Source organism: Panthera uncia, chromosome B4 (assembly GCF_023721935.1).
Source record: "Panthera uncia isolate 11264 chromosome B4, Puncia_PCG_1.0, whole genome shotgun sequence".
NCBI lineage: Eukaryota > Metazoa > Chordata > Mammalia > Carnivora > Felidae > Panthera > Panthera uncia.
In genome coordinates, this window is record NC_064809.1 from 42738789 (window position 1) to 42756936 (window position 18148).

The following is an 18148-nucleotide window of genomic DNA, read 5'->3' on the forward strand; positions in this document are numbered from 1 at the left end:
GTATATTTACACTAGTGGGTTTGAAAACTACTCACGATAAAGTATATGTGGTTTCCTTTGAGATATTTGACAAAATCTATCATAATACTAATCTACATGAAAGCACTTTTACTCAGATTAGTTGCCATTACTTGAGAGAGAGATCATTTGCTCTATGCCACAGGCATTGTCTTTGGTCCCATCCTCTGTCACATTTATGAATGCTTCAAGTCACATAAATAAATTTGTAGAGGGCACGCAACTTGGATAGCTAATGCACTCAGTGACAGATTCATACATGCCAAGCATTCTGAAATTCAGCAAATGAAGAATCTGACACGATGAACGAAGCTTGTGTTAAAATCTAAACTGAAAAAGTAACACGGTGGGGAGAATTACCTTGATTTATAGAGGCTTGCAAAAGCACTAGGGGAAGTTGAGTGACCTTATCAAAATAAGATAAGATAGTGTTCAAGTCATGGAGAAATCTGAGATAAAATCAATACACATTGTTATAGCTCAGACTACTCGGTGAGAACCTGGAATGGGGAGGCTGGGAAGAAATTTGGTGTTTTCAATTGTTCAAGTAAGTATCATGTGAAAAGGATGTTGCAATTGATTTACTGGCCCCAAATATCAGTATATTTTTGTAGTATACTAAGATGGCTTTTTATTGCTGTTAGAACTCTTCGCAGTTACTTGGATTTAAAGTTAATTTTGAAAAGCTAGATTCAAAAAAAAATGTTAAAGGCTGTATTTTTAGAGCTGTTTTAGGTTCACAGCAAAATCGAGAGACAATTGTGCAGATTTCTCACATCCTCCCGCCCCCACTCATGTGCAGCATCTGTCACTATCAATACCTGCCCCGATTGATTTGTTAAAACCGATGAACCTATGCGGGCACATCATTAGCACCCAAGATGGGAGTTTACATGAGGGTTCACTCTTGCTTCTGTACATTCTATGGGTCTGGATAAATATATATGACCTGGATGCAGTGGTATAGTGTTCGTTATACAGAGTAGTTTCACTGCCCTAAAAATCCTCTGTGTTCTGCCTATTAATCCTTCCCTCTACTCCTGCAATTGCTGATCTCATAGCGCATCAATAGTTTCGCCTTTTCTAGAATGTCCTGGTGGAATCATATAGTGTACCAGTAGGCAGTCTTTTCAGATTGGCTTCTGTTATATAGTAATATGCATTTAGAGTTTCTCCATGCTCTTTACTGGTTTGATACTTATTTCTTTATTTTACTGGATACTATTTCACAAGCTGCCCATACCACAGCTTACGCAGCCATTCATCTACTAAAGGACATCCTGGTTGCCTCAAAGCGTTAACGATTATAAATAAAGCTGCTATAGACATCTGCCTGCAGGCTTTTGTGTAGATACATGTTTTTCCGTTCCTTTGAGTAAATGCCAAGGAACATTATTGCGGGGTCGTATGGTAAGAGCGTGGTTAGTTTTGTAAGGAACTTTCAAACTGTTCCCCAAAGTGGCTGTACCATTTTGCAATCCTATTAGCCATGTAGGAGAGTTTCTGTGGCTCCACAATTTGGCCAACATGTGGTGTTTCCAGTGTTCCGGATTTGAGCCATTCTAACAGGTGCGAACTGGCATCCCATTGTTTAATGACATTGTCTCCAGGACATACGACGTGGAGCTTTTCATAAGCTTGCTAGCCATCTGTATATTATCTTTAGTTAAGGTCTTTGGCTCACTTTTTAATCAGGTTTTTGTTTCTTATTGTTGACCTTTAAGAATTCTTTGTATCTTTTGGATAACAGCCCTTTATCAAATGTGAAGTGCAAATATTTTCTCCGACTCAATGGCTTGCCTTGTCATTCTTTTGACAAGGTGTCTTTGGTAGAGCCATTTTTAGTTTTAATGAATTCTAGTTTACCAATTATTTCTAAGACCTTTGCGGCAGTTTTAATAAATAATATAGTAATCCTATAATGTGACACTTTAGATTCTGTTACATATTTCCATAATACCAAAAAAAAACCCCTATATTTAAATATAAACTTTGAATGTAAATAACAGAAATTACAGAAATTGTACATTCAGGTTAGCTTGGCGCGGCAAATCCTGAATCGTACAAATTTTCTAATATGCTAGATTCTAATTTAAGTTTAGAAAGCCACTTATTACAGTAAATCAAAAACCCTTTGTGGAAGCAACAGAAACTTCTCAACTTGCGGTGGATTTGATTTATTTTATCATTACTACACTAACTCTGAGAGAGGATTTGACAACAGGATTTTGGAACCTAGGAGCAACCTACATCCCAGATGATTTTATTTAAGCCACAAATGGAATTCTCTGGTCCTTTTATATCATTGAGGTCTGTTTCTCAGTCAGCAGACATCCACCACTCCTGGCACTGGAGACAATGTTTAGATTGTTATCCATTTCAGGTTTCTTTTCCTTTATTCTCTGTCAACCTAATTGTACAAGGTGTGCAGCTCATATAATGACCCAGGTTATCATTATTGTAGGATCTAAGTTCTTGGTGGTATTTCTATTGTGTTGGCCCAGTATTTCATTTACCAGAACCATCAGGGGAAATTGTAAGAAAACTTGCTTTTATAAATCTCCTGGGTTCAAGGCATAGTTCTCCTAACCACCTTGTATAACAGTAACCCAACTGCAGTGATGCTGTTCTCCGCTTTTTGTTTCAAGGGTTGAGAAGGCACAAATGCAAAAAAGGAAGTCTTAGCTTCTAATTCATCAGGGCCTTGATCATGTTCCTTATTAGAACAGTCTTCCTGTGGGCATTAGGAGCTCTACACCCAACAAAAACAAGGTCTTGGGTTAAACAGGAGATAAGGATTAAGGAGCGCACTTGAGATGAGCACCGGGTATGAAAGTGTTCGATCACGATATTGTACATGTGAAACTAATATTACGCTATATGTTAACTAAGTGGAATTTAAGTAAAAACTTTTAAAAATGTAAAAACACACCCCCAAGATCTGGGGGAAAGGAAGGAATTTTCTTCATATGGGAGAAATAAGGTGTAATAATGGGAAGGGGGGGCACTTTGTGAACCCTAACTGCATGTTTTGATTCACAGACCTGTCTATTCTGTCTAGGGCACCAGCTGGTGTCACTAGTGTGCATTCAGGAAGTCATGTCAGCATCCTGCCCAGCAAGTCACTTATAGATAAGTAACTTCTTCAGGCATGAATGGATTAGCAGATGTTCTTTTCTGCAAAATGCCAAATGCAAAATTGTGTGGAAAATCATAACAACAAATCAGACATTCTGTAACTTTGTGAATGGCGATCCTTGCGGACATTACAGGTGCAGAGGTCAAATCTGCTCCTAAAATCCGTAATCATTCCTACAAACACAAAGCACTATCCAGTCCATGATGGAAGACGCTTAAGTAGAAGATCTGCCATCAGGTCATTAGCTGGTTTCCTTTGAACTTTGTGCTCTTTGGAATTTGCCCTTGATAGGCTGGGCATTCAGCAGAGGCATTAAAAAAAATTGGCCATGAGAAGGGAAGAGGTTATTATCTGAGCATCTATAGCTTCCATCCCTGCTGTCCAGCCAATGTTACAGGTGTCCCTTTAGTAAGTTCCAGCATGTCTGAGGAAAGACGCTGATGGACATGCACTTTTTCCACCCAATTATTGATAAATAAGCCAAAAGTTGAAGCCTCTAGGTAGAATACGTATAGCAGGACTATAACATGAATTTTTAGACAAAATAGTCCTACGGTAACTGTGAAAATATCAAGTAAAATTATCATTGAGTCACTAGTAAATTCAAAAGGACAATTGTACAGGTAGCATTAGCTCACCCCTCTCCACCACCCACCTTCTGCATCTCCTTCTTTGCCCCGGGAGAGTGACCTGTGCAGACAACTTTGCCCCGTGGCTTCCACTTGCCTTTAGCCAATTGATTTGGGGGCAGGAAGGCAGAGGAATGAGATAGGAGTCAGGGTTCATGGCCCTGGGCCTCCTCTCGGAGACTAGGACTGACTGTACTCCAGCCAGGGGTGCCTGCTCTACCCAACTCACCTTCCTCTATCTTCTGCCTCACCAGTGAAGCCTTCCTGTGGAAAGTTCTAGGTTTCTGTTCTCGACTTGCTACAATTGCCAAAGATTTAGGAGTTATGCACCAAAATTTTAAACTTCATCTCAACTTACAAAATGAATGTTTCCACAACTGTATTACTCTTTTTAGATTGGGCTTGAGGGGACTTTTTAGAGGGATAAGAAAGTTCCAAAAGTGCATTTGGGTGATGGTTGCACACATCTATTTATTTTCTAAAAGTCATACAATCATGTAATTACATACCATGTTATGGTATGTAAATTAGACCTCACTGAAGCTAAGAGAAAAAAAAAATCTGAAATCTCTGTCCTGCCTCATGAATATTGTATATTCTGTTCAAATACCAGAAAAGGCCATTGAAAAATATGGTTTCTTTCCTAAATTCTCCCCACATTTTTTTTTTTTTTTGGTATTTAAGATGTCTTTAGAATGTCAAAAGTTGCCAGTATTTTTTTCTTCAAATTATATTATTAAATTATTAGCATGATTTATAATCAATCTTGTTTTAGGGTCAGGAAATTTAACTGTTAGGTAATTGCAAGCTATTATGTTAAATCAAATATCACTACATAAGGAAGTGTAATTGAAAATTGATGTATTGTAACTAAACCGAAAGGCACCTATGTATCATTTAACTCGACTCTGAAAGGGGTACAATTTCCATTTCCCTGACTTTATGGGATTATCAGGAAACATTTTTCAAAGAACCATAAATGATATTAAATTCAATATGTGGTGGACAGTTTAGAAATTATGTGTTATGTAGGTCATGAGAAATAAACTTAAAAAAAAAAAAAAAAGAAAACATTTCCTTTGAGGTTTTCACCGATAGATGAAACTGTGTACCCTTGTCTGTACCCTGAGTGAACAATTTGAGGACTAGCTCTGAATAGCAGCAGATTTATTATTTTCTTATTATATATCATACTTAGGAAAACAAAACGTACACATATACACACATATATTCACCCACATTGAAGATGCAAGATGAAGAAAGATACATGACCTTGAATTTACAATGGAAAAAAAGGAGTTCTATCGAAACATCCCAACTTAAATTTAAAGGTATGGTATTCCTTTTTTTCCCCCAATTGGTATGGGTTAATATGAATAAGAATTCAATGTGGGTTAATCTGAATATGAATACGGACGGTAATTTCCAACATTCCAGTCTTTACTGTTCTTGGACTATTTTATTTTTTGGTGCTTTCCTCTCTCTGTCTGTCCCCATCTTGTCTTTCTGTCTCTCGCTCTCATTTATCAAGGTGAGGGCAACAATTGTTTTTAAAGTAAAATTTTGTGTCATATAGTTTCCTAAGGACATTCTCAGGACAAAATACACCCTTACTTGTTATTAAGAAAAATTTTGTGTCATATAATTTCCTAAGGACATTCTCAGGAAAAAAAATACACAAAATTAGTAAAATTGAGATGGATGTTTAGCTCCAATCATCCACCTCCTTCTCACTCATAAAAATGGCATCATTAGTACTAGTTTTTAATTCAGCTTGTCAAAAACTTTAGAGTGTATTTTTCACCAGGTGGAAAAATTTCAGTTTGGAAAATAGAGATACTGACTTGAAAGACCACAAAATGTAATGGCTCTTCTGTGCAAATTTTTTTTTCACAGTTTGTAGATATCACTCTGAAACCAAAATGGGTTTTGGTGCAGAAAAGGAGCTCAGGTGGTTGCAAATAATGAATGTGCAACTCCTAGCTATTTAAGTGGCATCTGCTAATATTCATCCTTTACCAATAAATGCATCGTTCGCTAATAGTAAAGTTTTCTAACATTTAGTAAAGCTTGGGTGTGACATACATTTGAGTCTAATTGACAGTTTAAGTCCTGTCATGATACACAGGGCTTTTACTTAACTTTGTGATTATATATTTGTGTATTTTTTTCCTCGTATCTTGGTGGTAATGAAAATAAGACATTACATTTTTGCCACTATCTAAAGTTTCAGAATCAGTGTAGAAATAGAGTTACTAATAATATAGTTACTTAATATAGATTGAGATGTTTTTGCAGGTTTTTCTTTTCTTGCCCTTAGTGTATATTCCATGCACAGTCCCATTATGTTTTAAAATTGCTTGGGGGCGCCTGGGTGGCTCACTCAGTTAAGCTTCCGACTTCGGCTCAGGTCATGATCTCACTGCTCGGCCCCTGAGTTTGAGCCCCGCGTCGGGCTCTGTGCGGATAGCTCAGAGCCTGGAGCCTGCTTCAGATCCTGTGTCTCCCTCTCTCTCTGCCCCACCCTCTGCTTGCACTCTGTCTCTGCCTCTCAAAAATGAATACATGTTAAAAAAAAATTCTTGAAATAATTCCTCTTCATGGTTAAGCCACTAACTTAATATCCAGTTAGGGCCCTTTACTTCATCTTCCATTTTATTTTTAGGGATCACTTTTTTTTCACCTTGACTTAGTTCATTTTATGATTATGTATAAGTATACACACTGTGCAATTGTAATAATATATATAATGCCTGTTATACAATATAATTATAATTATTTTATAATTATTTAAAACATTTATATATTTTCAAAGTCAAACCTAGATAACAAGGTACTTCCAGAGATCTCCAACTCCCCAAAATCCAGATTCCATCTTTTGCTTTCACCCTGCTCTCTCCTCCCACACATTTCAATCCTACATACAGCCTAACATTTCTCTATTAAGTGGATGTGCCATAGTTTGTTCCACTAGTTCCATTATTGGCCATGTAAGATGTTTGCATTGCTTTTCTATTGTATTCCTATTATAAATAGCACTGCAATGCCTTGCACATATGTCTTTTGATGTTTTGCCAACATGTCACTGGGATGTATTCCTAGAAGAGAGATTGCTGGATACCAATGCAAATGCTCATGTAATTTTGCTCGTTTTCCCCCAAATATTGCTCCACACGATGGTACCATTTTATGCCATGATGAATCTAATAGTGGCAAATATCTTTTTAAAATACTGACTTCAATGGGGCACCTGGGTGGCTCAGTCGGTTAAGCGTCTGACTCTTGATTTCGGCTCAGGTCATGATCTCATGGTTTGTGAGTTTCGGGCCCCACATTGGATTCTGTGCTGACAGTGCAAAGCTTGCTTGGGATTCTCTCTCCCTCTCTCTCTGCCCCTTCCTTGCTCTCTCTCTCTCTCTCTCTCTCAAAAATATACAAATAAACAAATAAAATAAAATAAAATACTAATTTCAATTCTTTTGGTATACCCAGAAGTGGGATCGCTGAAAGGTATGGTAGCTCTATTTTTCTTGTTTTGAAGGACTGTCATCCTGTTTCCAATAGTGACTGCATCATTTTATATTCTCACCAACAGTGTGCAAGGGTTCAAAGTTCTCCACACCCTCACCAACACCTGTTTTCTCTTTTTGATAGCCATTCTAACAGACATGAAGTGGTATCTCATTATGGAATTGTTTGCATTTACCCGATGATTAGTGATGTTGAAAGACTTTTCAGGTACTCAGCCATTTGTATGCCTTCTTTGGAAAACAGTCTATTCAGATCCTCTGCCTCTTTAAAAATAAGATTTTTTTTTTTTGCAATTGATTTGCATAAGTTGTATGAGTTCCTTATATATTTTAAATGTTGGCCCTTTATCAGATAAGATATAGATTTGCAAATGTTTTCTCCCTCTAATTTTTTTTTTTCTCTCGTTCCTTGTGTCTTCAATTTAGGTGGTTTGAGATCTTCCTTTAAAAAAATTTTTTTTTACTGTTTATTTTTGAAAGAGAGAGAGAGAGACAGAGTGTAAGCGGGGTAGGGTCAGAGAAAGAGGGAGAGACAGAATCCGAAGCAGTTTCCAGGCTCTGAGCTGTCAGCACAGAGCCTGATGTGGGGCTCGAACCCATGAGCTGCGAGATTATGACCTGAGCCAAAGTCAGGCCGAAGTCAGATGCTCAACCTACTGAGCCAACCAGCCACCCCAGATCTTTCTTTTTAACTCAATGTAGGTATTTATGGTTATAAACATCTCTCTTAGAAGAGCTTTTGCTGTGTCCCGTAAGTTTTGTTGTGCTGTATTTTCATGTTTATTTGTCATAAGTTTTGTTGTGCTGTATTTTCATGTTTGTTTTTTAAAGATTTTTAAAAATTTCCCTTTTGATTTCTTCTTTGACTCATTATTTGTTCAAGAGCGTGTTACTTAATTTGACATGTTTGTAAATTTTCCAGTTATCCTGCTGTCTTGATTTCTAGCTTCATACCATTGTCACTGGAAAAAAAAATCCTTCATATGATTTCAATCTTCGTAAATTTGCCATGACTTGTTTCATAAACTATCATATGATCTATCCTGGAGAACGTTCTGTGTGCATTTGAGAAGAATGTGTATTCTTCTGTTATTGGATGGAATGTTTTGGGTATGTCTGTTAAGTGCATTTGGTCTAAAGTAATAATTCAAGTTCCACGTTCTTATAGTGATTTTTTGTTTGGATGGTCTATCCATTGTTGACTATGAGGTATTGAAGCCCTCTATTATTATTGCACTGTTGTCTATTTCTCCCTTTCACATCTGTTAATATTTGCTTAATGTATTTATCCACTTTGATGTTGGGTACATATATATTTCTGATTATTATATCCTCTTGATAAATTGACTCCTTTATCATTATATGATGATGACTTTCTTTGTCTCTTGTTACAGTTTTTGACTTAATGTCTATCTTGTAGTTACCTCTGCTTTCTTTTAGTCTCCATTTGCATAGAATATCTTTTTCTATCCCTTCTTTTTGAGCCTATGTGTATCCTTAAGGAAGAAGTGAGTCTTTTGTACATAGCATGCAGTTGTATCCTGTTTTGTTTTTTTTTAATCTATGCAGCCACTCCATGTCTTTTGATTGGAGGAGTTAATCCATTTATAATTAGAATAATACTTTTTTTATTTTTTTTTATTTTTGAGACGCTATTTATTTTATTTTTATTTTATTATTTTTTTAATATGAAATTTATTGTCAAATTGGTTTCCATGCCACATGAGAAAGAATGAAATATGGCCATTTGTAGCAACGTGGATGGAACTGGAGACTGTTATGCTAAGAATAATTCTTGATATGATAAGACTTACTAATGCCATCTTATTACCTGCTATTTAGCTGTTTTGTAATTCCTTTATTCTTTTCTCTTTTTCTTGCTGCCTTCCTTTGTGAGTTGGTTTTTCATAGTGGTATGCTTTGATTCCCTCTGTTTTTAGTGCATGTATCTAATAATGTGTAGGCTTTGCTTTATGGTTACCATCTACTTCTGTAAAACATCTTATAGATATAACAGCTTATTTTACACTGATAACTTCAATCTCATACAAAAACTTTTCCTTTTTAATGCTTGCCTTTTACGTTTTCGATGTCACAATTTGCCTTTTGTAGTGTGTATTCAATAACAAATTATTGTTATCTATAGTTACTTTAAAGACTTTTTTCTCCTTTAACTTTTATATGAGAGTTAATTAATTTTTTCCAAACTTCTGTGGAAAACTTCCAGTGTTTCTCAATTAACTTCATTAGAAAACAAACAAACAAAAAAACACCTGTTACTGGTGTGCATATTGAACAAGTATCCATCAATTCCTGCTTTATTTTCTAGCATAAAGTTGTTGGGTTTTATCAGTTGCATTTTTTTACAACTATTGAGATGATCATACATTTCTTTCTAGCTCTATTTTTTTTTAATTTTTTTTTTCATCGTTTTTTATTTATTTTTGGGACAGAGAGAGACAGAGCATGAACGGGGGAGGGGCAGAGAGAGAGGGAGACACAGAATCGGAAACAGTCTTTCTAGCTCTATTAATAAGACAAAATGAATTTCTTACTATTGAATAGCATTGGATTCCTAGTATAAATCTGCCATGGTCATTTTATGTTTGGGCTACAATAATATATTTAAGATTTTTGTATGGACACTTAGGAGTGATTGTGGATTTTTAAAGTTATTTTTATTTTTATTTTCTGATGTTAAAGTCTTGTAAGTTAAATTCTGTGCAGGAGAATTCTCTACAATTTCTCTACAGGAGAAAACACAAGATAGTGAAAATGTTATTTCCTCCAAAATCGTAAACCTTAATAGGGCTCAAATTCATACCGTGGAACTCTTTTCATGATGCTTAAGAGAAATAATTGAGCCTCAGTTTGAAAAGGCTTCTGCACCCTTTCTCCTAATGTTTTCTGATAATCATGTGTTTGATTTTTTTTAAATGAATAAATGACATTTTATTACATGTGTTGAATACTTTGAATTTTTTGATGATAACTTTTAACATATCAAAATATTAAAAAATAATCTGGGAAATACAGGGAATCCATTAATTGAATGAATATAACATATCTTATTTAACTGTCTTGTGAATATTATGATAAGACAAAAGCTATGTACTATTTTTCTGACATACTGTTTTATATGGTTTATGATGCTCTTTTTCGACCAAGTTCAGCATCTTCAAATGTGGTTTTTTTACTCCCACAGATTTAAAGGGTATTAGGAATATGAATTTCAGCATTTATAATTCAATTTATTGACTGAACAATAAGGATGATCATAGTTATGGGGAGTGGCTTCTTAATTATTGTGATACATTTGCAAAAATTATCTTTGATGACATAAAATGTTGTGCAAATATAGGTGTTCATTTATTCAACATAAAATAATTGCTCATATAATTCCACAAGCTAATGTCCACCAACCTAAGTCCTTTTTAATGAGGTTGAGAAAAATAACAACGTATATAATTGAGGCGTTGGATGAGACTATTTACTTTCTGTATTATGACACCAGTTTGTTGATAACAGCCATCACTGAATGCACATCTTATCTTGAACCTAGCAGTATATGGAAAATAAAATGAGTATTTTCATACATATGAAAAAGAAAATAGTCGTCACTCTTAAAGAATTTACCATCTAAAGAGAAGCTGAAGCATCATTATTACATGAGTTAGAGAAGATTTTAGGATTTTTTTTTTAGATTAAAATAGCTGGTACCAGGAGTCATATTTAGCTTTGATTTGTATTGCTTTCTTAGTAAATGAGATGGGTTGAATGACTTGTGAATATTATTACATTAAAGCAAATTTATTAATTAAAAAGTATCTATTTATGTGAATATAGATGTGTGTATTTGTAAGTGCACAAATGAGCATGTGTATGCATGCGTGCTTGGGGAATTATTAGGTGTATACATTAAAATTCTTTATCCCTCTGGTCAGTTATGTCAAATATTAGCAATTTCTTAAGATCTGATATAACATGCATCATAGCTCTAACCATGTAGTGTTACTATTACCGAATAAAATACATATTTATTTTTCTGTTTATTTAGGTTTTAAACTTTTGATTGCCTGATATCATTTGAAATTCAAAACCAATATTATTTGCAATCCTCGTCTTATAGTTGCTTTCACTTCTTAGAAATTACTTTTCTAAGCTAATTCATTTGATTAATCCCTCAGATTCTTCTGTGATGTTGCCTTGGTCTAAAATCTTACTGGGAATATCTGGAACCATAAATGGTATTCTGGTTTTGACTTTGATTTCCCTGTGTTTACTGGGTAAGTTGAAAGATTTTAAATACAAGTATGGAAATGTTTACGTTCTTCTTACTACTCTTTTCATATTCATTCATTCACTTATTCATTTTCTGTCATGTTAACAAAGGCTTAATTAGAAGCTACTGTGTATAAAGCCATATAGCATTCTCCATCGTAATGTATTTAATCTGTAGTCAAATCAGGTGAGTATCTTGTTCTCAAGTGGCATACATTCTAATAGGAAGAAAACGTGTGTGTGTGTGTGTGTGTGTGTGTGTGTGTGTGTGAGAGAGAGAGAGCGAGAGAGAGCGAGAGAGAGAGAGAGAGGGATGTATTTGGAAACCGTGTTTTGGATTTCTTAGAAAACTGTGAATAAAGAGAATTCCATTATTTTTCTTAAAAATATTTATATGTTTTATCTAAGATTACATTTAGTTTATTTTTTTGTCCAACAAATATTTACTGAACTGCTACTATACCCCAAGCATTACCACAAATTTTCACCCCCCCCAAAAAAAAAAGGAATAATCAGGGTCAAGAATCTCTAATGAAAGAAATAGATTTTAAATAAATAATTATGGTAGAATAGGCTAAACACAGTATCATAGATTTCAGTAAGGCATTAAGAAAGCATGGAAAGAGGAGGTAGGCTCTCTAGAGGAGGAATTTTGCTTTATTTCCTACTGTATCACCAGTTCTTAGGACAATGCCTGGCACAAAATAGATCCGCAGCAAATATGTATTCTAAAAACGATTCAATCGTGTCATCCTTGAAGTTATTTTTCATTAAATGAACATGAAAATAAGAAACTTCCCAGTTACCCCTTCAGATGTTTCTTGTTCCAGTCATCAGAATCTTTCCAAAGAATTTGTCTCTCAAACATTGCGCAGAAAAGATATTTACCCTATGTTAAAATAATCCTGTTTTTAAGTTTCTCAGGGAGTATTGCAAAAATGCCAAAAAGGAAATAATTCAAATCTCACCCAACACGATGACATTGGAAACCCAAAAATGAATAATGGCACAAGAGGAAATTTAAGTAATAAGGATACAAGCCACTGTGGCTCAAAAGCTACGGACCATACAGGTATCTCTCAAGGCTTTGGCTTATATTGAGTTTAATTGTTTTGGCTTTCAAAATTTGAAAAATCCTATTTAACAGGTATGCATACATATGCATATACATACATATATATACATGTATATATGTATATGTACATATATATATTGATTATTCTTTTTCCAGTGGGAGGAAAGCTGTAAAAAAAGAACAAAACAAATAGTCTGTTCCCTTCAGGAACTTAAAATCAAATTGAAATATGGAAAGTTAACTGCGATTATAAGGCAGTGTATAAATATGGAAAGTTAACTGCGATTATAAGGCAATGTATAAATATGGAAAGTTAACTGAGATTATAAGGCAGTGTATAAATAAGCTGCAAATAACTATTTTTGTCTCTTATTTATTCTGTTTTGAAATACAAAATGAATAAAAGTTATTATACATAACAAATTATCCATTACGATTTTATGCTTAGAACTTGCAATCATGCAAAATTTTGGAAAACTGTCCCTTCTGCTTCCAATTGTTTTCAGTTTAACTTTAGAACACTTACCTTTTTGAGCCTTCAACATTTACTTTATGGTTTATGTGAAAAATGTGTTGATTAATTTATTTTATAATTACTTGCCAAAGGGTTTTCTCTACTCCATTAGTTTGTGTTATTCTCTTGATCACATATGAAAATGTCATATATATTATGGTTTACTTATTGGTACTCTTTGCTTTTGGATTATATATCTGTTTTACATGTATAAGTCTCAAAGTAATTAAGATACTGTAATTTTAACACATATTTTACACTCTGATTAGATGTTAAGAAAGCTTTGATAGGTAAACATGGAATCATATAGACACCTTTAAACTTTTATTAAAGTCAGTCTAAATGCTGTATATCCAATTCTGAGATATTAATTTCCTATTACTTTTTTTTTAACTGAAGAAATACAAACATGAAGTTAACCATTTAAAATAATGCAATTCAATGGCATGAGGACATTTGAATGTGCAACGGCTAATCTATCTAGTTCCCAAACATTCTCATCACCCAGAAGAGAAATTCCTACTCCCAATAAAAAAATTCCCTACTCCTTCACCCCGGCCTTTAGTAACCACTAATCTGCCTTCTGTCTCTGTGGATTTACCTATTCTGCATTTTCATATATGGAATCATACAATATTTGACTTTTTGTGTCTTGCTTCTTTCACTTAGCATAATGTTTTCAAGGTTCATTCGTGTGACATCATGTATCAGCATTTTATTTCCTTTTATGACTAATATTCCGCTCTTTGTATATATCTAAAATTTGTTTAAGATGGCAATACCAATCAAAGTGGTCTATCAAAATTCCAATGCCCTTTTTTTTTTTTTTTGAGGAAATGGACAAAGTGATCCTGAAATTCATATAAAGTTGCAAGAAATCCTGAATAGTAAAAACAATCTTGAAAAAGAAGAATACATTTGGCAGATTCACATTTTCCAATGTCAAAACTTAATGGGGATGGAAAGAATGAATCCTAGCTGCTTAATATTTATAGGGTTTCTTTTCACGGTGATGAAAATATTTTGGAATTAGATAGTAGCAGTATTTGCATATTGTGGACATGCTAAGAACTCATGCACGTTAAACTGGTTAAAATGGTGGCTTTTATGTTACATGAATTTTACTTCAATAAAAAAAGGAGATTTTAATGGCCATAAGTTTGAATAGATATACTGACCTGCCGTCATATTTACACATACAATTTACTTTCGTTCATTATTATGCCAAAGTCTTAGGTATTTACAATTTAAGACCTCAGTTTAATTTTAATTTAAGAAAATCAAGGAATATAAACTTGTAATTATATAGAGGTTGAAAAAACTAAATTCTCAATATTAGTTAATATCAAAAGGGAATCATTAAGGATTTATGCACATAAAGGAAGCAGAGAAGTCTTCAAGCTTTATTTGGTTAAATTATAAGAAAATGGTATAAATAATATTTAATCTCTCAAGTAGCATTAACGCAATATACAGCTTAAATGGTTCATGTTATTTTAGCAATTACATTAGATCTGGGCATGAAAAACATTCCCCTTTGTCTAAGTTTTGCTTCATCTTACTAAATTGATTTCTTAATTCCCAAGAATTATCATTTGTGTTTTGGACACCTTGTAAATCTGAACCCCTTGTTGTGAGTGATTTTATCATACAGCTCCACTCTTACTCATACAACACGTAAGTATTCGGTGTCCAGAGATACATATGTAATTTAATTTTCTTTGTTTCCTTTGTATCACCACAGGATTGTGCCCATCAGAATGGCTCAAATATCATAAAAAGTGTTATTGGTTCTCTAATGAGATGAAAAGTTGGAGTGACAGTTATAGGTATTGTTTGGGAAGAAAATCTCATCTGCCAATCATTCAGGACCAAATCGAAATGGTTAGTGGTTTAGGGCCAGGGTTATGGCGTTAGTTTCTGTGGAGTTAAAAATAGCCTACCTCAGGGCGCCGGGGTGACTCAGTCTTTTAAACATCGGACTCTTGGTTTTAGCTTAGGTCATAACTTCACGGTTTTGTGGGCTCGAGGCCCACGCCCAGCTCTGCACTGTTAGTGCGGAGCCTGCGTGGGATTCTCTGTCTCCCTCTCTCTCTGCCTCTACCCCACTCATGCTGTATCTGTTCCTCTCTAAATAAATAAAAAAGTAAATAAATAACTTAAAAAAATGACTTACGTCCTATTTCTTCCCACCCTTCCAGTCAGTTATCATGTACCTTGATTACTGAGTTCTTGGCACCTTCCTAGATTTTGTGCTCAAGGGCAGTGCCTTACTTGACTCATGCTAGCCCTGGACTGAATACTTGTATTCCATGTACAGGTAGCGTATACGTATATGTATGTTTACAATAAACGTGCAATGTGTGTAAATAAGTTATGAATTGATTACTATCAGAATGCTCATGCAGGATACTAATTGTCTAATAAAGTCCTAAATCATTTTAATATGTCTGAAAACTATTAAAATATTCTGTTCACTCACTCATTCCTCGCTTTTTAGGCTTTTATACAGAAAAACCTAAAACAATCAAACTACGTGTGGATTGGGCTCAACTTTACATCCCTGGAAAGGGCATGGACCTGGGTGGATGGTTCTCCGTTAGATTCAAAGACGTGAGTCTTTTCAAAAAGACTATCTGATTTACTGTCTATCGTAGAACTTATCTTCATAAAGCACCTCTCGGTCCACCAAAATCAACTCTGAAATAGTTCTCGGTACTAAAACATTTGAAAGGATGAAAATCAGGTTAATGTTCCCTGGAGTAATGATGGATACTTTGGTTTTGTTTTCAAAGCAAAAAGACTAGAAAAGAATAATGGTTGCGCATTTATTGTTTAAAAACTACACCATACGCAACAATGGAAAGAAGACTAGACCAAGGATGTGGGCACAAATGTACTCTCAGTTCAGTCACTTCTAAACAGACTCTCTGGGAACTTTCTGCAAAATCACAGACAGCAATATTAAGTAACAGACATACTGTAACTTTTACTGAATCAAAGGATTTGAAAATGCCCTGAAATCTGAGTTACGTTTTGATTAAGGGAGGGAATTAGCCGAAAACGTAAATGGATGTCGTTAGCAGCGATGATTAACAGTGTATTTATCATTTCTTCTACAGATTTGTCATAAAAGGACCAGCTAAAGAAAATAGCTGTGCTGCTACCAAAGAAAACAAAATTTACTCTGAAACTTGCAGCAGTGTTTTCAAATGGATTTGCCAATATTAGAATTAAAAAAAAAATTAGTAGTGAACTAATCAATGATGAAAGCTTTTGCCTATTAGGTTCTAATATTAACCTTAAGGAGTGAGAATTTAAAACTGAAGACAACAAAAGGTCTTCTCCATTTTCTCTCTATCATCTACATTGGTCCTAATCTCAGAGTAACCCATGTAAATAATCCAAAATATGCCCTTCCTATTTTTTATGTGATAATATAATCCAATGTGAGTCCATGGATTTATACTCAGGACTTTTATTCATTTTTCATGTTATAACAAATGTGACCAAATTTATCTGCTTTTCTGTATTTTGCTTGTTTATGTGTAACAATATTCTGTGTTAATTTCATATCATTCTGAGTTGCATTGTAGTATGGATTTATATATGTTTTACTGCTTTGTTGGGCATTAACTTCATTCTCAGGTTTTGCTACTGTAAGCTATGTTGCAATAAACATTCTGAATATCTTTTTATTTTATTTTAAAGTTTATTTATTTATTTTGAGAGGGCGGGGGGCAGAGAGAGAGAGGGGAAAGAGAACTCCAAGCAGGCTCCACACTGTCAGCGCAGAGCCCAATGCAGGGCTTGAACTCAAAACCCTGAGATCATGACCTGAACAGAAATCAAGAGTCAGAGGCTTAAATGACTGAGCCACTCAGATGCCTGTGAATATTTTTTTTAAATGGTAGCCCTTTCATTTCTTTTTCTTTGATATAAACCTTAAAAGTGGAAATTCTGACTAAAACATTAAATATGTTTTTTTTTTTTGCTTTAGATTTTATACAATTTTAATCTAAATTACAAACTGATAAGATTACAAGTACAGAGCAAAAACACTTTCCTGTTTCGTGAACCTCTTGAGAATTACTTGCCGGACTGATACATTTTATTATATTAAAAAGAATTTTTTAATGTTTTATTTATTTTTGAGAGAGACAGAGAGACAGTGTGAGCAGGGGAGGGGCAAAGAGTGAGAAGGAGACACAGAATCCGAAGCAGGCTCCAGGCTCGGAGCTGTCAGCACAGAACCCGACGCGGGGCTCAAACCCACGAACAGTGAGATAGTGGCCTGAGCCAAAGTCCCACCCCCAGCTGACTGAACCACCCAGGTGAATTTCAAGTACATTGGATACTTTCGTATATATTTTCTACACAAAAAAAATTTCCTACTTAATCACAAATTAAATGATCAAAAGTCACACACCTCTAACATTGACCCAGCACTACCATCTAATTCTTGGACTCGCTTTAAGGTTTGCCAATTGTTTAAAAAAAAATGTCCTTTAGAGTAAAATATCTAGCTCAGAATCATTTTCTGCATATAGTTTTTACGTCTCTTTAGTCTCCTTCCATCTAGAAGAGTTCTTTGGACATCCTTATTATTCACAACCTTGATGTTTCTGGATACTATAGCAGGTTCTTCTCTTTTTAAAAAATTTTTTAATGTTTATTTATTTTTTAGAGACAGAGAGAGACAGAGCGCAAGTGGGGGAGGGGCAGAGAGAGAGAGAGAGACACAGAATCCGAAGCAGGCTCCAGGCTCGGAGCTGTCAGCACAGAGCTTTGGCGCGGGGCTCGACCCACGAACTGTGAGATCATGACCTGAGCCGAAGTCGAAGGCTTAACCGACTGAGCCACCCAGGCGCCCCTCTAGCTAGTCTGCAAAATGCTATTTAATTTGAATTTGTCTGATTATTCCTCGTGGTAGATTCAAATTCTGACTCGTTGGCAGAAACA

The 18148-nt window shown here is 34.9% G+C and overlaps 1 protein-coding gene across 1 annotated transcript; it reads left to right on the top strand.

The window, feature by feature from the left end:
* Window positions 1-721: 721 nt before the first annotated feature.
* LOC125918824 (killer cell lectin-like receptor subfamily F member 1) lies at window positions 722-16880 on the top strand. Its single transcript, XM_049625059.1, has 6 exons — window positions 722-5117; window positions 11504-11602; window positions 12514-12669; window positions 14931-15070; window positions 15687-15799; window positions 16309-16880. Exons 1-6 carry the CDS (start codon window positions 5033-5035, stop codon window positions 16415-16417), a joined length of 702 nt encoding a protein of 233 aa, XP_049481016.1. The 5' UTR covers window positions 722-5032; the 3' UTR covers window positions 16418-16880.
* Window positions 16881-18148: the final 1268 nt, after the last annotated feature.